This window comes from Carcharodon carcharias, chromosome 11 (assembly GCF_017639515.1).
Source record: "Carcharodon carcharias isolate sCarCar2 chromosome 11, sCarCar2.pri, whole genome shotgun sequence".
Lineage (NCBI taxonomy): Eukaryota > Metazoa > Chordata > Chondrichthyes > Lamniformes > Lamnidae > Carcharodon > Carcharodon carcharias.
Genome location: NC_054477.1, coordinates 29,491,011 through 29,517,530, shown reverse-complemented (window position 1 = coordinate 29,517,530; position 26,520 = coordinate 29,491,011). Strand labels below are relative to the sequence as shown.

General features: G+C 41.8%; 1 protein-coding gene across 9 annotated transcripts in view; it reads left to right on the top strand.

The window, feature by feature from the left end:
- Positions 1–26,520, top strand: part of LOC121284238 (CRACD-like protein) — a 197,060-nt gene that overhangs the window by 116,028 nt on the left and 54,512 nt on the right. For 6 of the 9 annotated variants that reach the window (XM_041199549.1, XM_041199545.1, XM_041199548.1 and 3 more), the window contains 2 exons: positions 15,214–15,290; positions 23,675–23,837. In XM_041199549.1, the coding sequence (XP_041055483.1) occupies positions 15,227–15,290; positions 23,675–23,837 (227 nt within the window). In that variant the 5' untranslated portion in view covers positions 15,214–15,226. Of the gene's footprint in view, positions 1–15,027; positions 15,092–15,213; positions 15,291–23,674; positions 23,838–26,520 lie in introns of those variants that run through there. The other 3 variants (XM_041199552.1, XM_041199544.1, XM_041199543.1) reach the window with 3 other exon arrangements.

The window sequence follows — 26,520 nt, the reverse complement described above, 5'->3', positions numbered from 1 at the left end:
TATCTATCCTATCTAATTAATTAATAAATAGTTGAGGCCCCAGTATAGATCCCTGTGGGACATTGCTGTCGCGTGCTGCCAATCACACCTGCCCATTATCCAGATTCTGTTTCCTGCCGTTCAGCCAATTTCCTAACCAGCTCAATAGTTTTTCTTCAATTCCATGAACTTCAGCTTTAGCTGACAGCCCCTTATGAGAGACTTTATAAAATGCCTTTTGGAAGTCCCTATAAATAACATCCAAAGACATTCTCTTGACGCTTTTAATCACCTGTTCCAAAAAAAAATTCAATCAGATTTGTCAAGCTTGAGCTACCCTTTCCAGAACCATGCTGGCTCTGGAGGATTAGCTGAAAAATTTCAAGATGCTTAGTCCCACTATCTTCTATTATAGACCCCAATAATTTCCCGACAACAGATATAAGACTAACTAGTCCAGAATTCCGTGGTTTCCCTCTGTTACCCTTCTTAAATAGCAGCACAACATACACAATTTTCCAAACTAAAGGAATGGTTCCTGCTGTTAATGGTTGGTTGATTTATGTTAAAGATACACAGGTGATGGGGTACTGAGATCACATATAAAGGGAGTCAGCTGGGAAAATGGGTTCGTAGTTAGGAGGCAGAGATCAGTGATGCTGGATCTTGTGAATAAATCTACTAACGAGAAAAAATATCTGTCTTGTTTTGTACTTCACCATCTGGCATGGATCCATTTAACACCCGCATTGAGAGAACTTTAGAAGATTATAGTTAGGGCACTAACAATGCTCTCACCTACTACCTTTAAAACCCTGGGATGGAAACCATTTTGTCCTGGTTATTTGTCACTCTTTAGTGTCATTATCATCTTCATTTCTCTTATGTTAATTTTGAGGAGTCCCTGTTCCTAATTCAATATTAGATTCCTTCTGGTCTGACATACTTCCTCTACAGTAAATACTGACAAAATAATTTCCTTATTTTTATTTACTGTATCACCATTATTAGTTCTCAAGTGGCCTGAACACCTACTTTTTCCTTTTTATTTAAAATTTGTTCATGGGGCGTCGCTGGCTAGGCCAGCATTAATTATCCATTCCTAGTTGCCTTAGCTTGGAGTCAACCACATTGCTGTGGGACTGGAGTCCAGAGCAGGTAAGGACGGCAGACTTCCTTCCCTATTGGACATTAGTGAACCAGATGGGTATTTACAACAATCAACAATGATTTCGTGGTCATCATCAGGCTTTTAATTCCACATGTTTATTGAATTCAAATTCCACCATCTGCTATGGCAGGAATTTGAACCTGGGTCCCCAGAGCATTATCCTGGGTTTCTAGATTATTAATCCAGCAACAATACCACTATGCCATCCCCTCCCCTAATATAGTTGTAAATTTTTTGAGTTTATTTTGATATCCTTTGCAAGTCTCTATTTACACTCGCTTTTTGTAGCTCTCACTATCTGTTTTGTCATCCTTTACTGGTTTTTTTTTTTGCATCTTTTCCATGCGCCATGACCTGTGATTCTTTTTTTTTGCATTTTTCTATGCTGTTTCTTTTATCTTCCCTCTTTACTTGTCTGTTTTTGGTAAGTAGAACTCTTGCCCCTAAAAGGCAGGACCTGTTGGGGTTTGATCCCAGGGCCTTGCGTGCGTCCCATGTGGAATTCTCAAAATGAGAACCAAATCCTTAGCTCAAGGAACCGCCAAAATTTGCCTTGAGATGTAGGATAAAATGGGGCGATAGTGAAGTGATAGTGATAGACTTGCTTTACACCCGATCTGATTTTTCTTTTTGATTAATTTCAATGGAAAGGAGAATTGGGCAGTGTAGAATGGACTGCTAATTCACCAGCACCCGATAAATTTAACCCTCACAAGACCCTCTTCAGTTCCAGAAGTTATTTGCAAATTGGTATTTATAGGTAACCTTAGGCTGTTTACCATTGTGCTATTTTCAAAGCTTTTTTTTTGATCAATTAACGTTGGCCCTTCACAAAATGATTGGACAGGCTCCTAAATCATCATCTCACCCACGCAGTGGATTCCTACTCTCACTGAGTCTACTCGCGCTCACTGAGGGAGACCTGGAGTTGTAACAGTCCAAGTTATACACTTGGCATTGATTTCTTGGGTGTGTAACTTTTAAAATGTAAAGCCACTTCCTGGATAAATATCATTAAGACTTTAGTGTAGCTAGGTCAATAACCTAGAGTTTCTTATTGAACTGTGTTTGTGAAAACACAATCAGATCAAGGACTGCAGGAATTCAAGAAGTTGTTTCCATGTGTTCTTGCTGTACAGTTATTGCTGGCCTAATTATAGCCTTAGATAAATACATTGTAATTCAAACTGGATGTATTAGAATGCTTTGAGTGTTATGCTGTAGGAGTTATATTTTTAAGATTTGCTTGTAGCATTCAGCAGTATTTAACAGTAAATATGTTTATAATACCAGTTATATGTGAGAGGTCAAGAAATCTAGTCATCTCATATTGTATCAAAATACTAAATGATCATTTTGCACATTGGATGTGTCTAAGATACTATTGTAAGTCAATACTTCAAGAAGATATTTATGGGGAAAGCCATCAGTTCCAGCAGCAGAGCATGAGTTGCACTTTTGGGGCCTGATTTCTGCCTGATCGCAGATGATGTTGGATCGATTCAAACTCCATTGACCACCGCATTGAATGTTACTTGCTATCATCTAACCATTGAGCACTTTGAGGTATTGGAGCCCTCCATCTGAGGATTGGGAGAGAAGAGAAAAAGATACCAGGTACAGTACTAATTCTGTCCAGCGATGAAATGAAGAGGGTATTGCGGATCAGTGGGTAGTATCCCTGCCTCTGAGCCAGAAGCTCTGAGTTCAAGTCCCACTCCAGGACTTGATGGCCAAGGGAAGTGCATTTCATAGTGTGGCCTAATAGGATGATTGTTAATCTGTAAATCCTTCTGATATGCCTAATGGCAGGTGGTTAGAGCAGGAGATTCTTCTGGCCAGAAGCTACAGAAGGTAATGGCAAACCACTATAGCACCTAGCCAAGCATAATCACAGACCAACACTTGGTAATCCATGATCGGCAGTGTCCTCTTAGGGCATAGTATCTGAAGAGAAGGAGAGAGAGAGAGAGACCAGATGAAATTCACTGGGCCAAATAGCCTATTTGTCCTTAATGTTTCTTACTGGAGTACTGGTTATCAGTGGATTGTAAAAAATGTCATTGGCAACTCAAATCAACCCACCATCTCGGGTGAAGCAAAGTAGTATTAGTCAGAGAACTGATTACTTCCCTATAGGGAAGTTTCCAGAGCTGGACAACTATATTATGAATGTATTTACTGTTCCCTATTGGGAAGTAATGTAGCAAAGGGAACAAGAAATGAATTCTCTGGAGTCCTCCAAGGATCTATCCTTGGCCCCCTTCTAATTCTCATCAACATGCTGCATCTCAGCAAGATCACCCAAGAATATGATATCAGCTTCCACTTTTAGATTGATGACACCCAACTCCGTCACCAACTCACTTGACCCCTCCACCATCTTGATGTTGTCAGGCTGCTTGCCTGACATTCGAACCTAGATGAACTGCAATTTCCTCCAGTTACAAATTAGGAAGACCAAAGCCATTGTCTTCATCTCCTGTCACAAACTCCTTTCCCTCGCCCCCTCATTGGCCATAGTCTCAGCCTAACCAGACTGTTTACGACCTTGCCGACCTGTCTCAACGTGAGTTGAGCTTCCGACCCCCATATCCCCTTCATCATGAGGACCACTTACTTCCACCTCCATGGCGTCACCTGCTTCTGTCACTGGCTCAGCCCAACTGCTACTGAAACCTTCAACCATACATCTGTCACCTCCAGGCTTGATTTATTCAAATGCTGTTCAGCCCATCCTCCAATATTTCATTCTCTATAATCTCGAGCTAATTCAATGTTCTGCTGCCCATATTCTAACCTATTCCCATTCCATCCATCAAGCCCACGTCGCTGATGTACATTAGCCTCCGATCCACCCCAGTGCCTCAGATTTAAAATTCCTGTTGTCATGTTTAAATGCCTCCTTGGCCTCACCCTCCTTATCTCTGTGTCATCTCTTCCTACCTTACAACTCTCTAAGAATCCCTTCCTACAAATCCATCCTTTTGGGATTTCCAGCAGCCCCCTTCACCCCACCATTGGCATTCATGCCTTCGGTCATCCATATCCTGAGCTCTGGAGTTCCTGCCTTAAGTCTTTCCAACTGTCCACCTCTCTATCCTCCTTTCATCCTTTCAGACCTTTAAACTTTTGAACATAGGAGCAGAAGTAGGCCATTTGACCCATTGAGCCTGCTCTGCCATTCCAACAGATCATGGCTGATCATCTACCTCTTCCACCATTCCCCCCGCCCCCCATCCCCGTATCCCATGATGTCATTAGTATCCGGAAGCCTATTGATTTCTGGCTTGAACATGCTCAATGATTGAGGTTCCACAGCCCTCTGGGGTAGAGAATTCCAAAGCTTCAGTACCCTCTGAATGAAGAAATTCCTCATCATCTCAGTCCTAAATGGCTACCCCTTATTCTGAAACTGTGCCACCTGGTTCTAGATCCATTAGCCAGGGGAAACATCCTAACCACATCTACCCTGTATGCCCTGTAAAAATTTTGAGAGTTTCAATGAGATTGCCCTTCATTCTTTGAAACTGCACAGAATACAGGCCCAGCTTCCTCAATTTATCCTCAAAAGACAATCCTGCCATTTTAGGGATTTGTCTGGTGAACTTCTGTTGCACTCCTTCTATGGCAAAGACCAAAACTGTACACAAATACTCCAGGTGCAGTCTCACCAAAAGCTCTATACAATTGCAGCAAGACATCTTTACTCGTGGACTCTAATCCCCCTGTGATGAAGGACTTCATTTGCCTTCCTAATTGCTTGCTGCACCTGCATGCTAGCTTCTCGTGACTCATGAACGAGGACACCCAGGCACCTTTGAACATCAATGTTTTCCAATATCTCACCCTTTAAGAAATACTTTGCCTTTCTGTTTTTTTCTACAAAAGTGGGTAACTTCACACTTATTCACATCATATTCCTTCTGCCATATTCTTCTTTGACCAAGAAGATTGGCTTTAACTAGCTTGAATTACAATATAAAAGTTAACTGGGCACAATGAAGCTGAATGGTTCGATCTCTTGCCACACCAGTTGGCACTTTCTTTCGGGCAGCTCGGGAATATCAGCAATCAGACACGCTTGTGACTCTTGTGGAACAATGCAGCTGGACTGTTGGAGCAGTTGAATGGATTCTCCCAGCCTCTTGTTGTAGGAAGGATGCTTATAATGATAGCTTATCCTTGTTTCTCCTTGGGCGTCTAGAACTAGGAGACACAGTATAAAAATTAGGGGACACCCATTTAAGACTGAGATGAGAAATGTTTTTCTCGCTGAGGGCCATTAGTCTGTGGAATTCTCTTCCTCAGTGGAGGCTGGGTCATTGAATATATTCAAGACTGAGTTAAATAGAATTTTGATGGATAAGGGAATCAAGGGTTACAGGGTTGTGCCAGGAAAGGAGTTGAGGTCTCAGTCAGATCATCCATGATCTTATTGAATGCCAGAGCAGGCTCAAGGGGCCGAATGGCCTACTCCTACTTCTAATTCTTGTGTATCCTAATGTTTCACTGCAAGTCGTAAAGGAGTTTTTGTTTTGCTAGGGTGATCCGTTACAAAGACCTGTTAAATGAGAAAAGAAGTTTCTGGTCTCTTCTACCACTAATCTGGTTTTCCTCAGTGCTCTAAAACAAATGTTGTACTTCCGAATAAAATTCCTGGCAACATCGCTGCAGAGCGGCCCTCTGCCTTGTCCTTTCACTGCCTGGAGAGATTTGTCAAATTTGTTCTGCTTTCCCTACTCCCTTATTATAAACCTATACAGGGTGCCCTCCTGTATTTTCATTAAAAGCGGGAAAGATGGATCAAAAGCTGTAACAGAAGAAACAGCTGAGCCAGCATTTTCTGTTTGATTTCACATTTCCAAAATTTGTGACATCTCTGTTTATCTCCCCAGGTCTTGTTTCACATTAGTCAATTGTTTTGATTTGCCAGATGGTTAAAAATATTTTTTTGTGTGTGTGCGCAGAGTTACTAGTTGGCTAATTTTAATCAAGTCCTTGCATAATAATTGTTTAATTGATGCTCTGGTCATTTAGTAATTAACTGCAATTGAGCATATTACATCAAACTTGGGGATAATGCCTAAATTACTTTCTACATTCATAGTGAAATTGTTAAGTGTGAAACCGATAATAGAATGGTATTTACATGTACAGTTTAAGCATTCAACTAGCTAAATGAATACCAATTTGAATGCATTACTCAACAAGCCTACTGCAATCTGTATATATTTTCCTTGGACGAATTTAGAAAACTTCCTTCACAAGCAAGTGATGCCTACTTTCCAGACATTTTCCTGTCCACCCTTCACAGGTGCAATTGTTATGGCCACTTCTATAATGAACTGCCATGTGAGATAACCCATGCTGTGGCTCAGTTTGCAGAGCTCTCACTTTTTTAAGTCAGAAGATTATGGCAAAATAGTCCCACTCCAGAGACTTGAGCACATAGGGTGGAATTTTACGGCCCCATAGTGGTGGGGGCGGGGCCGGGGCCGTAAAATGCGGTGAGCCATTCAAAAGTTAATTGACTTCGGGACCGTAAAGTCCCACCAGCGTAAAATTCTGCCCATAATCCAGGCTGACAGTTTGTTGTAGTTCTCAGGGAGTGCTGCACTCAGAAATAACATCATTCGGTTGAAATGTTAAATCGAGGCCTCATCTGCCCTGCCGGGTGAATGTAAAATATTTCATAACACAATTTTGGACGGGAGTAGGTGAGCTCTTAAAAAGAACACCAGGAGCAGGAGTAGGAGTAGGCCACTTGGTCCTTCAAGCCTGCTCCGCTGTTCAATACGAACATGTCATCCATCAAAAACCCTTCAGAATGTCAAAATACATTTTTAACTCATTACTCCAAACAACTGAAGGGTGAACGAGCAATGTTCTTAGCACATTTAATGTCCATCCCAACATCTGAAAATAAAGCCAAAATAACAGCCGTGAAAACAATTTGGCATACTGCTGAAAAACAGAGACATGCCTCAGCTTTTCACCTTTCACTCATCAGAACACTTGCAAGAACACCAAAATAAGGGGGAAAAAAACATCAATTTATGCTGTACATGAAGAGAGTGCTGATTGGTTGGCAAGTGGCATTGCCATGGAGAATGCACCAGTGGTGGTGACTGACAGTTAACTGCCAAGCATTGTTTGAAATTTAAACCAGGCAGCTTGACCCTGATTGGTCAAGGCATTGCCTTGAGGAATGAGTCAGCAAATGGCTGTCGCTCATTTTGTTTAGCTAAAACAGGTGCAATGTATGTACATGTTCTTTCTGTCTGCAAAGATTAGGGCCCTGTGTATTAATATGTGTAGCTTCCAGTATACATAGATGCACCACATTGCGAGCCCAAGTGACAATCTTAAATTAGTTGTCAGTGTAATTCTTAGCAAATATTGTCCAATACAGTATAAATTGTTGTTTTTCCCTCTTTTATATTGGTATTCTTGCGAGTGTCCTGATGAGTGCAAGATGAAAAGCTTTGACATGTGTCTCTCTTTTTAACAATACTCAAAATTAGCATACTCGATATAATTTGCGATATGTTCTTCAATCTGCACGATAAACTGCTGCTGCTTATTTGAAAATGCTATTCTGCAAAACCTAATCATTCATACGGCCTTCATTCAGTTATGTGCTAACATTTAAAATTCCATCAAATAAATTCACCAAAATCTTCTCGAAGCTGATGGTTTTTCTTGTAATCTGTAGTCAACTGGAGTAGCATTTCCACATTGCTGTGCATCATGCCATAGCCTTGATACACAGATGATCAATCTTAAGAGCTGTCACATCAACATCGGTGACAAAGTTCACAGCATTCTAGATATCTGGTCATTGTCTGATCTACTTTAACTCCACCTGCCGCAGCATCCCCATATTCGTTGACTCCCTTAATATTGAAAAATCAATCTTGTCTTGAACATATTTAACAGCTCGACATCCACAGCTCTCTCTGGTAGAGAATTCCAAAGATTCACAACCCTCTGAGTGAAGAAATTTCTCCTCATCTCAGTTCAAAATGGCTGACCCCTTATTGGAATCTCTAATCAGGGGAAACAGCCTCCCAGTATCTATCCTGTCAAGCTGCTTAAGAATTTTATATATTTAAATGAGATTATTTTTCATCTGTCTAAACTCAAGGGAATATACTCTTAGTCTACTCAGTATCTCCTCATAAAACAATCCCCCCTCCTGCTGGGACCCTGGCCAATATTTATCTCTTGTCCAAAATCAATAAAATAGATTGTCTGGTCATTATCTCACCCCTGTGACTACGCTACAATAGTGCTCTGCTGGCAAAAAGTGCTTTGATTTGGCCTGAGGTCATAAAGTTGCTCTGGAAATCCAAGTGATTTTCTTCCTTTATGCTGGCTCGGATCTTGACGGGAGAGGAGAGCTGTGAAAACTTGCTCTAAGATGGATGGGGAAATTTTTCCCTTTCATCAACTGGGTGCTATTCTGTTGGTGTAGACCAGCCACTTTTGTAGAGCAAGCTATATTTTTGTCCTGTTAATGAGGAAATTTGAAAGAATAATATAAATATCATTGTTATATTTGGAAAGTTTTATATATATTATAATGTGTACGCACACATACACACATCAATCGTTTAAAGAGAAAAACCAAGAACACCTGGTCAAACATAACCAGGAAATGCTGAAAATACACATCCAGTCAATCAGCACCCAAAAGAGAAAAGACAAATGAAGGTTTTGGTTGTGATTCTTGTGAGCTCAGCACGTTAGTATATCTATCTTTTTCACATGTTGATGGACTTGCACTTCTAACAGTTCCATTTTTCTTCCGTTTATGGTTATATTGTGGATTTTATTTTTGATGCCAAACTGAAGTCTTCAGTTGAGGCCTTGATCGCTTCCGTCAGTTCCAATGTGCAGTTCACATTGAGAAATGTTAGGAACATAATTTCCACACATAATGACATTTTCTTCTCCTTCCCATTATCTATGATACACAACATGTATATTTAAAAAAAAATTTAAAAAAATTGCCTTTATTTCCACACTGCAGCTGTTGATCCCAAGCAACTCCCTTAGCTTGAGGATGAGGCAGGAGGAGGAAGCATGACACTTGAAGGTGCCATTAAAACCACTCAATGCTTGTACAGGGATATGGTATTACAAAATAAATGTCTGCAAATTAACTTGGAAGTTTGCAGTCATTTCTAACAGATTGAAATAAAATAACTTTATAAATCTGTATAAAACTACACAGCAAGTGTAATGGCAGCTGTTTGAGCCACAGAATTAAGGTGGCTGCGGTAGTGGTTGTTTATCTGCCTCAATGGTTAGTCATGGTACCCAACAGGACAAGTTAAAGGGCTGGATTTTATGAGGCATCATGTTCATTTCCCCCACCCACCCCGCAGCCATTTTACACTCGGCAGGCCGTTAATTGGCTCAGAACAAGACTTTAGCCCGCATCTGTTGAGGAAGTCCCGCCTTAGAGAGCTGCGGGCCAATTGGATTGGCCAGCAGCTGTGAAACCCCAACAGTGCCAGGTTCGAGTGGTGGCCACTGCTGTGACTACAGGTAGAACCTGAAGAAGAGGAGGGTATGGAAGCTGGACTGAAGGTAAGTACCGGGTATTGGCCGGGTCTGGCTGACAGACCCCAGTGAGGGGTTGAGGGAGGGTTAAACAGTGGAGTGGTGGGGGGTGGGGGGGGGGGGCGGGGTGTTGGGGGTTCATCTTGTTGGGGGGTTGTTTCCAATTGGCATAGGGGAACCCCCACAAAGAAGGCCCCCCCCCCCCCAACTTCCTGCCTGACACCAGCTCATCCAGTAAAAGCTGCCAGGGGGTAAAAACAGTGGCAGAGCTGGGTGAGGCAATTAACTGGCCATTAGTTGTGCTGGAAAACTGAAATAAAAAGAGAAAGTGTTAGAATTAAAAAGCAGGTCAGCCATCGGCTGTAACTGGAAAAGACCGGCTGTGATGTCTTGGATGACTGATGGAGGTTTGAGATTAAATAGAAATTGTAAAGACAAGCTCAATCCAATATGTCACTAATTTGAATTGAATTTACCAAATTGGCTATAGATAAGAGACCAAACGTGGAAAGCATACTATTTTATTATAGACCTAGGGGATTCCTGCTGATCTGTTCAGAGACTTTTAGCAAATGAAATATAATCCAGATGGTCTGTGTTCTAATTAGATGAGTAACCTTTTAAATTACTGAAGCAAATGAGCATCACAGCACAAAACTGTAGCCACAAAATATCCATGTCTGCAAAAGCCACACTCTCTGCAGGCCTGGTTGCTGACAGCTGATTTGCAAAATTTTTTCAAAGATGTTTGAACTTTGAAATGTATTAAATTCAAGGCTGAGTGAGTTGCAATACCAGAGGGCAAGTTTTGGCTTTACCTTACGCTCTTGTGAGACCCACAAAATTTAAACCCAGATCTCCGAGGTTAAAGGTTCTGATTCTTGTCGACGAGGTAAGTCATCAAAAAACAGCTGAATACACAGTAATTTGTTGTTCAGTTTGGACATCATGCATGTAGCAGCATGTTGTGTTTCCACCACATAGCAACAGTGTGATGCAAATGCAATTTATGTTGGTCTTTAATGAACTTGCAATGCATAAAACCTATGCCAGTAACTTTTCACTGCTGTTTTCTTCAATTTACACTGAATCGCTGTTAATTAACAACTTGCTTTGGTTCACCTGTAACCTCTGACTTAGCAATCTTAGGACACCAGGGCCTAGATTTTGGTTCCTGGGTCAGGTATGCAGAGGCAGTAAAATTGCCAGCTCTGTGTACCCGACCTTTAAAAATGGCCACCCGCAGTTCTGATTTTTGTTCTGGGGGTGGGGTGGGGAGGGGGGTGGATGCGGGCTGGATTGGAAGTCGGGCCCACTGCCATCGGAATGAGTGCAGAGGCTGCCGGGTGTGGAGGTGGGCTGGGCAGAAGGCCTGTGTCTTTGCCCTGGCACTTTGTTGAAATAAATAAAATGAAAATCATCTCCTCAGCCCTCGACCCTCACCCCACAGACACTTTCCATGCCCCATTCATGCCAACCTATGCTGCCACATGCCCCCCACTCCATGTCCACTCATGCCCCCTAGCTAACCCATGCTCCTCTACCCTGCCCCATGCCCTCCTCATGCTAATTATTACCCCCACAACCCCATGGCCTTTTATAGCCCCTGTGCCAACCCATGCCCCTACCCACCACCCTTTGCCCTTACCTCTTCCATGCCAACTCACCTAGTATCCTTTTGCAGCTTGACAGTTCCTTGACAGCTTGACAGTTCCAATGAGTTTGTGCATAAAAAGTGCACAATCATGTTCGCTTTTAATAATCCCAGAAGGAGTCTTACCTCTCCCAAAGGTGTCCTGGCTCCAAATCCAAAGAGGTACCTTACAAAGATGTACCTTGGCTATCCAAACAAATCCACCAAATTCAGACCTCCTCTTATCTGGTGTAATCTGCATTCTCTGGCTTTTGCACTCCTGGCCTTCCAAAACCCCACTTCAGTGGAGGCAGCTGGTGATTTGAACGGCCAATCTCTCTGTGAACAACGCATCTGTGAACCCCAGCTCAACTCCATTCCTGCCCCTACAAAAATGGAACATGCCATGTTCGGGGGCAAGACTTAGAATTTTAGGCCATTTCTGGAATTTTGGCCATGACAAGGAGCCTCTCTGTCATGGTGAAAATCTCGTCTCAGGTATTCCATTTGGTGCATTGACCAGGTTAGTTCTTCAATATAAAAGCAAAAAGCTGCGGATGCTGGAAATCTGAAACAAAAACAAAAATACCTGGAAAAACTCAGCAGGCCTGACAGCATCTGCGGAGAGGAAGACAATTAACGTTTCGACTCCGAATGACTCTTCTGTTCAGGTGAAGAGTCATACGGACTCGAAACGTTAACTGTGTCTCTCTCTGCAGATGCTGTCAGACCTGCTGAGTTTTTCCAGGTATTTTTGTCTTTGTTTCGTAGATCTTCAATATCGCCCTTTGGATGTGTTAAATGAAAAATTGAAATGCAGGAAGTGCATGAGATTGGATGAGTGTCACTTGCTTGGACATTTGAACATTTGCATATTTTTTTTGCTAGGCTTCAGTGAGTATCGTTCCCACCATGTGAGTTTGCCAAAGCACAATATTTAATTTGCATGAACGATAATAAGAGCTGATATGTAAGCATTTAGATTTTTTAATGTATATTTATACATTCATGCAGGAAGCAAATTCTAACATACAGGGAAGAATTTCCCTATCGGCGAGCGGGGGTGAGGTGTAAAATGACACGCGGTGATGTCAAGCAGGTGTCCTGACATCACCACGCGTCATTTAGATTTTCAGTTTGACGGGTGCACAGCTGAGTCGGCTGCACGCCGGCTGAACTGTCAAAGGCCTAATACGGCCATTTGAGACCTAATTAATACAATTTAATGAGCTGTCCGTCCAACCTTAAGGTTAGCAGGCAGATGAAGAGCTCAGGCGGCCTTCGCATTTTTCATGAAGCCTCATTCACGAGCGGGATGAGGTTTCATGAAGTGTTTTAAAATCTAATAAAAATTTATAGATTTATTCTTTGACATGTCCCAGCTCATGTGATAGTGTCACATGGGAGGACATGTTTTAAAAGTGTTAAAAACCTTTTATTTAAAACTTTAGCACTGAAACAAATCTCCCTGAGGTACATCCGTGCCTCGGAGAGATCTCTGCGCTCTTTAGCAGGCAGGGAACCCCTTAGGGAATCCCCCCGCCCGCACAGGGAGCGCTCAGTGCTTCCGGGCTAGCATCACGCTGGGCAGGCCTTAATTGACCGCCCACCTGAAATGGCAGCACGTCTCCGAAAGGGGGCGCCGATTGGGTTTGGACCCACCCGCCCCCGCACAAGCCCCCCTAACGGGGGAAATTTCTGGCCATATAGAGTTACTTGGAATTCAAAAAATAGAACTTTCCTTCAGTTAATCTAATTCAACTGTAAATGTCGATATAGTGCAACTTTCTCAAAGATATGTTTAAACATCAATTTAAATGCTGCAATGCAGCTTCTTCACGATGGAGACATTTGTGCAGTGCAAATTAGAAGTATTTATTTCAGAAACATCAGTAATGGGTTGGGTTTAATTCTGAGCTGGTCATTTGCAAGGTCAGATTGAACCCAGCCTAGATGAGGAATCACAAGTGGAAAAACTTGGTCAATAAGGACTGCAGAGAGTGTCGAGCTTTATTTTAAAAACTGTTCTTTAATTTTCTGTATTGACAGTGCCAGCAAGAAATTTGTAATTTTATGCAAATATGAAGTGAAGGATATTGAAGTGAAGGATATTGGGCTCAATGGGGGTCATTTTCAACTTTGCCACCTGACATTAACCTATTAGTAACATACCATCTCTATAACAGGTGGACCATCCATTCTGCCTGGTAACTGCCAGCTGGCAAAATGTCAGAAATAAAAACAAAATGCTGAGAAAACAGCAGGCCTGGCAGCATCGGTGGTGAGGAAAGCAGAGTTAACATTTCGAGTCCAATATGATTCTTCTCTGGACCAGTTGTCAGCCCGGAATCAATTAGTAGCACTCTCGCCTCTGAATCAGAATGTAATACGTTTAACCCCCCATCCAAGCACACAACCGACTGACACTCCAGTGCAACACTGGGGGACTGCTGTACTCCCGTCTGCCCTCTCAATTGGACTTCAAAGATCCCAGAACGGTGTGTGAAGGACAAGGAAGTGCTCCCTGGTATCCTGGCCAATATTTCTCCCACAACCAATTTCACTAAAGGAGATTATCTTGTCATTATCCCAATGTGTCCAAGTTCCCACAAACAGCAAGCTGGCTGCTACATTAAGAACAAAATACAACGGATGCTTGAAATAAAAACAGAAAATGCTGGAAAAACTCAGCAGGTCTGGCAGTACCTGTAGAGTAAGAAACGGAGTTAACGTTTGGAGTCCGCACGACTCTTCAGAACCAAAGAGAGGTAGAAATGTGATGGATTTTATACTGTGGAAGAGAGGGAGTGGAGCAGCTGGAGTAAAATAAAAGGTCAGGGATAGGTGGGAGCTCAGGATAGGTTTGTCATGGATAAAAGACAGGGAATGGTAATGATGGTGTGACTGAGGCAGGTACTAATTGTGGCATAAAAGTCAGATAACAGAACGTGTTAATAGCAGAAAAAGGGCTGCTGCATTTCCTACACTACAACAGTAACTTTCAATGTTCCCTTTAAAATTTAGTTGCTGTCTGCAGCTCTGCTTTTTAGCCTGTGTTCCTTTTAATTTTAGTTTTTGTGCGGCTTTAATTAATCCCAGAACCTTTCAGGCTGCTGCATGGCTGTGCACCTGTGCAGTTTAGTGGGAATATTGATGACTACATTTCAAAAGTAGTCAATTGGCTATGAAACACAAGAAGCGATATAAATGCAAATTCCAATCTTCGTTAATACATTTACATTCACATTATGGTGTAATTTACTTGGTGAATATTGAAACAATGGTGCATTGTTGTAAGGAGTGAACTGTACAGCATGGCTAAGCTTATGGTTCACCAACAGAACTTATTCCAAGGAGTGGTAGTGTACTTAGGGTGAGGCCATTGTATCCTGAAGTCATTTATTGGTTGGATTCTGCTTGAACATTGTGATAAGAGTTCTGTCGAAGGGTCATGAGGACTCGAAACGTCAACTCTTTTCTTCTCCGCCGATGCTGCCAGACCTGCTGAGTTTTTCCAGGTAATTCTGTTTTTGTATTGTGATAAGAGTGTTGCTCTGGTCATTGTGTGAAGCAGTTTATATCTCATCAGTATTTCTAGTGAAACTGTAAACGTGTTCTTTTTGATCAAATAGCTAAACATGAAGAATGGTGATTTGGATGAGGTACCAGAGTGCCTCCAGTCTCCATAGAAGCATATCCAGCATGATTCATCACTTTCAGAAAATGTGGGAAAGGTGGGAAAGAGCAGAATGTGCCAAGAAAATACGAGAGTAATTGCGATTGTTTAATGATTCATATGATCCTAAAATAATATGATTCAGAAAGATTAACAATCCTCCACATGTTTCTATTCCAGTGAGAACATCATCATGGCTACAGGTTTAACCGACAGCAAGATACATGAAACTGAAAGCCCTAGTGACGATGGCTCAGGTAAATTGATCAATACCAATCTACAGTGGATGCTTATGAATATTTAGGTTTATTTTTTATAATCAAAAGAGATTAGAAGTGAGGAGGGGTTATTTTCAGTGAGAACTGAAAATTTAAAAAAAATATTGGCCCAGATTTTATGGTCTTTAGTGAATGAATGGCACTTGCCATTGGGTATGCATACGTTTGCCCCCCGAATTTCTGTGGGCTTTCAGAACTGTGATTTGTGATTGCCTGACGTGTCCATACAACAGATCTAGAATCTGTGTGAACAAGGCAAGCAACAGCATGACCCGAATTTTCCCTCCCTGGTCAGGAGCGCTGACTGGGGACGTTTCCCAGCTCCGCAAAACCGACCTGGGAGGAAGGTGCCCTGGAAGTTGGGGTTGTCGTTCTGGGCTGTAAGGTTCTCTGGAGTGGGTCCGGGTGACCTCAGAACGGGTGCGGAGGCTGCTGGGTGTTGGCTGGACAGAAAGCCTACCTCAGCACACCGGCACTTTGTCAAAGATTCTTTTTTAAAAAGCATTAAAACCAAAAAACGGCTCTCATCCCTCACACTCCCTCAACCCTCCCCCACACGCTCCCCATGCCATATCCATGCCAACCCATGCTACTCCACCCACCCTCATAGACCCTCCTACCTTCCATGCCAACCTATGGCACTCGACCCACCCCTCACGGCCCTGCATACCTTCAATGTCAACCCATGCCACTCTACCCATCCTTCATGGCCCCTCATACCCTCCATACCAACCTATGATGGTGTTAAAGATTGAGGCAGATGCTAATTGTGGCATAAAAGTCAGATAGCAGAATGTGTTAACAGCAGAACAAGGGCTACTGCATTTCCTACATTACAATAGTAACTTTCAATGTTTCCTTTAAAATTCATCCATCTCCCCATGGTCCTTTACAGCTCCTATGCCAACTTAGTGCCATTTTCCCTTACATGCCAACTCACTCAGTATCCACTATGGGTGGATCTCAGGAGCCATGCTGAGATAAAATAAAATTCTAAGTATCTATTGGAAAAATGACAGATTCTGTGTTCAGGGGCAGGACTTATGGATTTTGGCCTCCTCTGCCATTTTTGCAATGACGGAGAGGGTCTCCATCATGGTGAAAATCTAGTCCCATGTCTCCTTACCCATTCAGATTGAAGAACCCTTACTGCAACACCAGAGTGTAAACCAGAAGTGTCAGTTAGAATATTTAATTCAGTGTGAAATCATGTACATAAAATGAAATAGAGAGAGGGCGGACAAAGGGATTAAGGAAGAGGGATGCTTAAAACAGAAAGAAAAGGGAAAAATATATATTTTTAAAAAACTCCAATGATAGAATCTGAAGAAATGAGACCCTACACATGTAAAAGTAAATTTTCAGTGCCAGAGAGATTGTTTGGCAGTAATCAATTTTTAACCATGTAGTAAGTCTTAATTTTTACTTGAATTACCCAAACTTTTGCTGGTGTTAGTTGGTATCTACTGGATTAGTACCATAACATCATGTCCTTTATATGTTTGAATGCAGAATCTTTCAGCGAGGTATGAGTGTAGTGAAGCTCGTATAGGAGCAAGGCAAACCAGACAACAGCTTCCTGATTTCTGTATTTAACTGCATGTGCGGAGACTGGAAATTGCTTTCTGCTTCGCCGTTTAAAACCAGTGAGTGCTCAAAGCCTCATTGCCCTTCTTATTGCAAAATCTGAGCCATTAAGTCAGCAATTATTGGTGATATTAGCCTGGCTACAATAAATGGGTGAATTACTCTGTTAAAATAATGGATAGAATAATACTGTACAAATGGTTGTGCACATTAATAATATTGCATGTTCATTCTAGTTCTGCATTCTGCCCTAAGATTATAGATACTAATATTTATAGTCAAAATTGAAGATTGGGAAAAGGCAATTAAATTCTGCTAAGGCGAGATGCCAGAGAGATAGGAATTTTTTGGTTATGTGGGATGATATTGTAAATGTTGTACATATCCAGCAAAAGATTAATGTAAACATTCACTACCTACCCCGGTGTATGTGCTATCTATAGGATGCACTGCAGCAAGTAAATGAAAGGTGGAAGTGTCCCAGAATTGCACGAAGTGCGGTAGAGGGAATGAAAAAAGACGTTTTTCCCACCAGCCACAAGGGTGGTTTTTGTGCTGTGTCATCTGCTTCCCACCTCATTAATTATGCAGCCACAGGAAACATGCTGTCTCGCTGGTGGGCGGCCTCTGAATCGCCCGCCATGCCGTTACCCCACCTTTTCCTCATTCTGGGTGCCATATCTAAACTACACAACTCTCAGTGCTTGCAGCCCAGGGCTGCTCCAGTGAAGACACGAAAGACAAGAAAAGTTCAGTAGCCCACCTTTTGGAGGCCCACCGCAATGTCCTCCACCCCTGCTCTGGCCGCAGGAGGTCCAGCAATCTCACCACTCTGGCTTGGGAGGCGGTAGCCATGGCGCTCAGTGCCAACGCTGCACAGCAGTGGCTGGCCATCCAGTGCAGAAAGAGGATGAATGATCTCATCCACGCACCAGGGTAATGCAACCACCTCGTCACTCTACACTTTCACACTCAGTAAAATGATGGAAGGGGTCATCATTGAGCAGCACTTGCTTAGCAGTAACCTGCGCACTGACGCCCAGTTTGGGTTCCCCCAAGGCCACTCAGCTCCTGACCTCGTTATAGCCTTGATTCAAACATGGACGAAGGAGCTGAATTCCAGAGATGAGGTGAGAATGACTGCCCTTGATGTCAAGGCAGCATTTGACCAAGTGTGGCATCAAGGAGCCCTAGCAAAACTAGAGTCAATGGGAATCAGAGGGAAAACTCTCTGCTGGTTGGAGTCACACTTAGCACAAAGGAAGATGGTTATGGTTGTTGTAGGTCAATCATCTCAGTCTCATGACATCACTGCAGGAGTTCCTCAGGGTAGTGACCTAGGCCCAACTATCTTCAACTGTCTCATCAATGACCTGCTTTGCATCATAATGTCAGGAATGGAGATGTTTGCTGATAGTTGTACAATGTTCAGCATCACTTGCGACTGCTCAGATACTGAAGCAGTCCATGTCCAAATGCAGCAAGGCCTGGACAATATCCAAGCTTGGGCTGACAAGTGGCAAGAAACATTCATGCACATAAGTGCCAGGCAATGACCATCTCCAACAAGAGAGAGTCTAATCATTGGTCCTTGACATTCAATGGCATTACCATCACTGAATCACTCACTGTCAACATCCTGGGGGTTACCATTGACCAGAAACTGAACTGGACTAGCCATATAAATACTGTGGTTGCAACAGGAGGTCAGACGCTAGGAATCCTGTGGCAAGTAACTTACCTCCTGACTCCCCAAGGCCTGTCCACCATCTACAAGGCACAAGTCAGGAGTGTGATGGAACACTCCCCACTTGCTTGGATGAGTGCAGCTCCCACAGTGCTCAAGAAGCTTGATACCATCCAGGACAAGTAGCCCGCTTGATTGGCACCCCATCCACAAACAGTCACTCCCTCTACCACCAACTGTGGTAGCAGATGCACTGCAGGAACTTACCAAGCTTCCTTAGACAGCACTTTCCAAACCCATGACCACTACCTTCAGAAGGACAAGGGCAGCAGGCACATGGGAACACCAACACCTGCAAGTTCCCCTCCAAGTCACTCACCATCTTGACTTGGAAATTTATCACCGTTCCTTCACTGTCGCTGGGTCAAAATCCTGGAACTCCCTCCCTAACAGCATGGTGGATGTACCTACGCCACATGGATTGCAGCATTTCAAGGAAGCAGGTCACCACCATCAACTCAAGGGGCAATTAGGGATGGGCAATAAATGTTGGCCTAGCTAGCGATGCCCTCATTGCATGAAATGAATTCTAAAAAACACCAGGCCCCCCCACCCCCCCACCCCCCAATTAACGGGTGGAGTGGACAATTGCAAACTGATTTTACAACGACATGAAGCCGATTTTGCGATGATCTGATATTTCCCACTCCTGCCGGCCATGATGCCCACCGCAAATGAGAGTGGAAAATTCCGGCTAAAGATTCTGCAGTGACATCCCCCAAACCCATGACCTCCACCCGACACCTAGAAAGACAAGGGTAGCAGCTGTCTGGGAACACCAACCTGCAACTCCAAGTTCCCGTCCTCATCGCACACCATCTTGAGCCACCACCATACCTGTAAGGGCAACTAGGGTGGGTAATAAATGCAATTTCCATAAAAGCTGTGAGGCACCATTTAAAAAATGAAGCCACAACAGGAAAATGACCATTAATATAGCATAAGACGTCTCATTAATTTTTTTTGTGTGTTTTGGGTGTAGCTCATTGTTCTCAGCCATGTGCTAACAAGCCTGCAGCCCTGAGATGGTAAAGTGCTAGGCTATCTTTACATCCCAGCACTTAATTAAAATATAATTACAGATTCATTATCCAGATTAGATAGACATTTCAAATCACCTCAATGCTTTATGCTGTTTGATTCTTGCACATTGTCCCAGATGCAATTCATGTGTGTGCAGCAACACACTTGCAATAGAAGTGCATTAAATTATAAAACTGATATTTATTTGCGTATATTAATTTCTATCTCATGCCTCCTCATTTTTATATTAAAAAAATGTTTTTGAAAACCATCGGCCCCTCAATGCCTGAAGAGGCCCACCTAATGCACAGTTAGGCTTATGGAATGCTGGCCTTCATCTCAAAGGGATTAGCATTCCAAAGTGAGGAAGTGATGCTTCAATCGTACGAATGCTTGGTCAGACCCAACCTGAAGTACTATCTTCGGCTTTAGGCACTAAACCTCTTAAAGACATATTGGCTTTGGAAGAGGCGCAGTGCAAATTCACAAGAATGCTACAAGGGCTTGAAGGGTTAAATTATAAGAACAACTTCATAAACGTGGCTTGTATTCCCTTAATTTGAGGGGTGAACCAACTGACATATTTAAAATTGTTAAGGGATTCGACAGGTAGAAACTTTTAAATGGTTTCCTCTGTTGAGGGAATCCAGAACAAGAGCCAAAGGGGCTGCCAAGTACCAAGATGGGCTGGTTAAAAGGCTTGCTTCGGTGCTTTGGGACTTGGTCCGTTATAATAAAAACAGTAAGGCCCTGTAGCCCTCATACCCCCTCACCCATATAGTCCCTCATGCCTTCCATGCCAACCTATGCCCCTCTACCCACCCCTCAGGGCCCCTCATACACTCCATGCCAACTTCTTGCCAATTCATGACACCCCAACTACCAGCCTTTGTCCTTACACCCTCCATGCCAACTCACACAGACCTCAGGAGCCATGGTGAGATGAAATAAAATAAAGTTCTAGGTATCTATTACAGACGTCACCATATTAAATATAACACTCTCATGGATAAAAGCCCATAAAATACATTTGAATCCCTTCAAGTACTTAATACCTTATAAAAACAAACAAGCACTTTTTTTTAATGAGAAACAGCAGGCTGCTTTTTTTCTTTCAAAATTTGAAAGACAGGGGATTTAAGTGACTTGACAGGTTGACAGTTCCACAGAGCCTATCCACCTTTTACACATTAACATCTAATGTTAACAATCCCAAAGGTACTGTAGCTGTACAATAGGGTACTTGGACCTCTACAAAAGGGAACATGAGCTCTCGGAAAGGGTACCTGACCTCTCCAAAGAACTCCAGTAGGTTTAAACCTTTTCTTGAAATGTCTGAAGCCCAGCAGTCATGTTTCAGAAACACAAGTGAAGAAAATTGCTTCTGATTCAAGGCGTCTGCGCTTTTAAATGTGCTGCTGCCTCTGTGACTGTGAATGTGGAAAATACCTCCTGCCCGTGTTCCCCCACCCATGAAAATGATGGGTGCCAGGTTCGGGAGTGGGACTTGTGTAATCAGGCCCAGGCACCATTTTGGCTCAGGCGCAGTGCCCTTCTGACTCAGCAAAAATTCGGATCAAACTGTAGTGGTAGTCTGGAATTTGTTCCCCAAGGGCTGTGGGTACTGGTCAATTAAAATGTTTAATTCTGAGACTGATGCCTTTTTGTAAGGTAAAAATATTAAGGAATTTGGAGGTGGGTAAATTGACTTGAGGTACAGGTTAGCTGTGATCTAATTTAATAATCGAACAGGCTGTGATATCCTGTGGTGTTACTGATATTGAGCAGTGCTGGGTGTTCAGGAGTGACTCCGTTAATTGCAATGAAACTGTAACTTCGAAGTGGCCTAACTTCTGTTTCTCTAGTGACCAGTTTCATTCATCCATTTCAAATATTTTGAATGACTTGCCAGGTGGAGCAATGTGCATCTACAATAGCAACAATCAGACAGGCAATGTTAAAACCTCCAGAAGTAGATATGTTTGGCCCTTTCCCTGAGGTGAAAATACTAGTCTGATTGTAATGCAGATTTCCTCTGTTGTGTAGAAAGCTATCAATAACCAATCTTAGCCCTGTGTATACTGCTACAAGTAACAAATAATTCAAATCAACAATCTAATGCAAACAAAGTACACTTGTCAAAGATCCATTTTACATCCTCCTAATTATTGCCTTGACAAGTTTCATTTGGTTTAAAGGCACTCCATGATTGAATGTATTTCATTCTTCAAAAACACAGGCAACCTTACCTATTTAAGTGGATCGTTCTCAATCTGAAATCTCTCTACTGATCTTTTACAGTTGGGGAACTGTAAGGTCAAGCACTCCTTTCCCAAAAGTTCTTGAGGTTGCTGTTGCTCTGCAAGTACCTGCTGAGAGTGCAGTGAAACCAACAGACTCAAGTTATACTGCTGGTTTAGTACCACACTTAGGCTGGACAAACTAGAGCTCCTCATTCACTCCTGAATGTTTCAATTTTAATTGTATTGGGGAGATGGGACAGTTATCACTTGCTACATAAAGAATGCACAGGATTGAAAAGACCATTGCAGTTCACTGGCTAGTCCCAAAGTTTTAATTTGCATACTATACCCTATCCCTTTTGCCCTTGAATTTCCTTGTTAAAGTTCAAAAGGTGGAAAGTAAAATTTCAAAAGTTCCTGGGAACTTAACTTTACACCAGCTATTGTTTAGAGATAGCTAAACATTGTAAGCCCACATCTTTGAGTTGGCACTAGATATAGACTGCCTGGCTCGGTGTGCTGGACAGGGATTCACAACTTAGAATTGAAAAGACAAGTAGCATGACCAGTTAAATACTTAGTTTTAAATATATAAAGCAAATATGCAGAGCCATTTGAGAAACAGGCAAGTAAAAGGTGGTAAAAGCAAAGATACTGCGAATGTTGGGAATCTGAAATAAAAACATAAAATGCTGGGAAAACTCAGCAGGTCAGGCAGCATCTGTGGAGGGAGAAACAGAGTAGAAACGTTAACTCTCTTTCTCTCTCCACAGATGCTGCCAGACCTGCTGAGTTTTTCCAGCATTTTATGTTTTTATTTAAGTAAAAGGTGGTTCCAGGGCAGTGGGTATGGCTATTGTTTTGCCTGCAGTGTAATCCTAATTCATTGAGACTACCCTTCTGAGAAGGCTCTTCTTCACTGGTACAGTGACCAGCAAAAATGCACCAACAGCTCTAGTCAGATACTAGTGCCACATTTACTATCAGAGTAGCACAAACACAGTATTAAAAGTCAGTTATAACAGGATATTTAGTATAGGGAGTGGCTGTTGGTCACATTTATTCATCAGATGAACTCTGAGGAAATTTACAAAGTAAAAATGTGAAAATAGCAATGCAGCAACTTTATAATATACAAGTCTGTTTCTGCCCCATTTTTAAGTTATGCTGCTCTCCATTAATGCCACTTTTGAGTTCATAGAGCAACCTAAGGTAGTTTGCTTGATCATTTCAAGGTTTTAGTCTTTAACACTGGGAAATTGCAATTTAAAATACTGTATATCTCAGTTCCTTCACTGTTGCTGGATTAAAATCCTGGAGCTCCCTCCCTAACAGCACTCTGAGTGTACCTACACCACATGGACTGCAGTGGTTCAAAAAGGCAACTCGCTACCGCTTTCTCAAGGGCAATTAGGGATAGGCAATAAGTGCTGGCCTAGCCAGCGATGCCCACATCCTGTAAATGAATTAAAAAATAATAATTTTTTTTGGACATAGCATGTATTTAGCCATGGAGTCATTATGGCATAGAAGGAGTCCATTTGGCCCACCTGGTGGCAGATTTTCAAGTTCATTCCCACCCACTACATCACATGTTCTACGTTTAATACCTTAACAAGAATGCGGTTCCTGTGTCTAATGAAAGATACTCACCCAAGATGCTAGCTTATCTTTCTAACACTGACTGACCAGCTGTGCTTTTCTGTCATTTTCTGGCCTCTTTGTAGATTCTTCTTTTGTGACATTGCTTTGGAACTTTATAGGGAAGAAGAAGTCAAAATTCAAATCCTTCAAGAAGCTGTTTGTTAAAAAGAAAAAAAAAGAGTTCATAGTCAACGCGACGAAGACCTCCCTGAAGCAGAGCCAGTCGACGAGTGATGTCACGAGTCCAGCCTCTTGCACTCCAGACCTTGGGAATGATCAGGGGTAGGAGGTTTTAACATTAACGCTTGTGAATTTTAGCAGACCTTAATTACCAGTGCTTGTGAGTTTTACCCAACAGTAAATCATTGTCATACCTCATGCCATTGATTTCTATTATGTGTTGCCAATGTTTTAATAATTTATTTAAACGTAAGGGAAAAGACAGCATAAAGTATCTACTATAGTGCCCGTGAACTCTGCTAATCAACATGGTGGGCTTTAATTGGATTCTGAGGAATGATTTTTAGAGTAACATCTGCCTACAAGCACCCCAATTAGTAGTATTTATCATTGCCATTTCACAGAAGACCCATGCTAATTACTTTGAAGTTAGAAAATGACTTGTATATTTTGCAAGAGCACGGAACATGTTTTTTTTCCTGAAGGGTTCAGCAGGGTTGATTGTTCAGATGTCAATTGATGCACCATCTATTTTAGAACTGTTTGTGAATCAATGTGATTTCTCTAATGTATGCTTCAAATGGCAGAGTTTGGTAAATAGTCCACCATCCTTCGCACAGGAATCACATTAAGAAGCGCTCAGTTAATGACCAAGACATTGATTTTTGCATTATAAATGACGTGACAGCAAGAACTGCCCTTGCAAATTGATGGGATTGCTTTCTTCCTCACTCAGAGCGAATAACACCAGCAGAATCGTCTGAAATTTAGATGAGTCTCAGGGATTTTGCTCAAGCTTCATAAAACACAAAATGTTGGGTACAAAATGCAAACAAATTTCACCCCACTAAAGGGACTTGCACTTAGTTTTGATGGGCTAGGTTAATCTGTTTTCAATTCAAAAGGATCTGCCTGTGAATTCAAACTCACAACAGATAGATGCCGTGTAACTTGCATCAAGGAACATAGATTATCCACGCCAAATATCTAAAACAAAATGACTGCGAGTCAAGTCTGTCACAAAGAGCGGACCCTGAATTAAGAACACAGGCAACAAATGGGTCATTTGTTTCACTGCTACAAGCTTGTTAATTAATTTATGTTTACAATCTGCTCCCTTCAAATTAAAGTTTTTTATATTCATTCGTGGGATGTGGGCGTCGCTGGCTAGGCCATCACTTATTGCCCATCCCTAATTGCACTTTTTCAGAGGGCATTTTTAAGAGCCAACCACATTGCTGTGGGTCTGGAGTCACATGTAGGCCAGACAACAGCAGGTTTGCTTCCCTAAAGGACATGAATGAACCAGATGGGTTTTTGTGACAATCGACAATGGTTTCATGGTCATCATTAGACTTTCAATTCCAGATATTTATTGAAATCAAATTCCACCATCTGCCATGGCAAGATTTGAACCCAGGTCCCCAGAGCATTACCCTGGGTCTCTGGATTACCAGTCCAGTGACAATACCACTACGGTTAAAAAGAAATGGAGATTTTCGATAATTTGAATCAAGCAATGGAAATAACACAGCAAAATAGGAATTTAGTACAAAAACAATTGAAATGATCATTTATGTATAGAAATTGTGAATTAAAAACAGTACAATTCCATTTTTTCCTAAGTGTTACTTCTGACAATTGGGATGTGTTTTCTTTTGTCACTTATTTGAAAAAAAATGGTGAACAAGCAAGTGAACAAGACCAATAGAATACAATAACGCACACTTTACCACCACCTGAACCTTGCTCTATATTAAAATGCTCCAAAGAAAGGGAGATTTCCATTTATATAGAGCCTTTTGCAACCTCAGATCTTTGCAAAAGGCCAGTGAACAACTTTGGAAGTGTAGTCACTGCTGTAATATAAGGATGAAAATCCAGCCCAACCTCACTGCACTTCCTGAAAATTTGTGTAGTGCTTTTATTCTGAGACTTCCAAAAGTGACCCATGCTTTGAAGGAGAAGAAAAGACAACAGCTGGACTCCTTGAGGAATCGGGCTATGCGGTGTCAGGCCTTTAGGGTATTTACGCATTGAATTTGGGGGAAACAAAGCAAATCAACCTATTTTTCAAACAAAGTAATTCTGATTTTACTTCCTCCCAACTCCCCGTGTTTAGAAATTTGACTTTAATTTTAAAATTATTTAAAATTTATTGCCCAATTTTGTATTTTCAGCTTAGTGCTATTATCTCCATTGGTCAAAATAAAATAATTTCTTTAATTAAAACATTTTAAAGCATATTCCTTAGACAGCTGAACAGACAAGCAATAACCAAAGGGACTCTTAAGATGGACCAGAAGAATAATTTGTTTAATGCTGTTCTTACGACTATTAGGGCTGTGAAGCATGCAAAAAATAACTGGTGAAAATTTTAGATACAACAGTCTCTTTTTCATTATTCCTCTGATTGGAAACAGCTTTGTATTTGCATTTTTTAAATTATGGCACATACCAATAATTATATGTTCTATTCTGCTTTAATCTAGTTGGACTGCTTGCTTAAATTGCATAAAGTCTCTGCTATTCTTACCAAATAAATCCCCTTTATCTCCAAAGTGGAGTGATATGTCTCCAATTTCTACTTTCCCCTTTCAACTGAAGTTTATCCTCTTTCTGTTGAAACTCATATAAGGTTGTCATTTGCTTTCATTCAGTTGAATCCTCTGTTATACAAATGGACAGTGGTGGATGGTCATTCAATGAACATGTACTGAAATTTATACACTTGGGCAAATGATGATTATGTGGTGGAGGGAGGTTCAATCGAGGCATTCAAAAG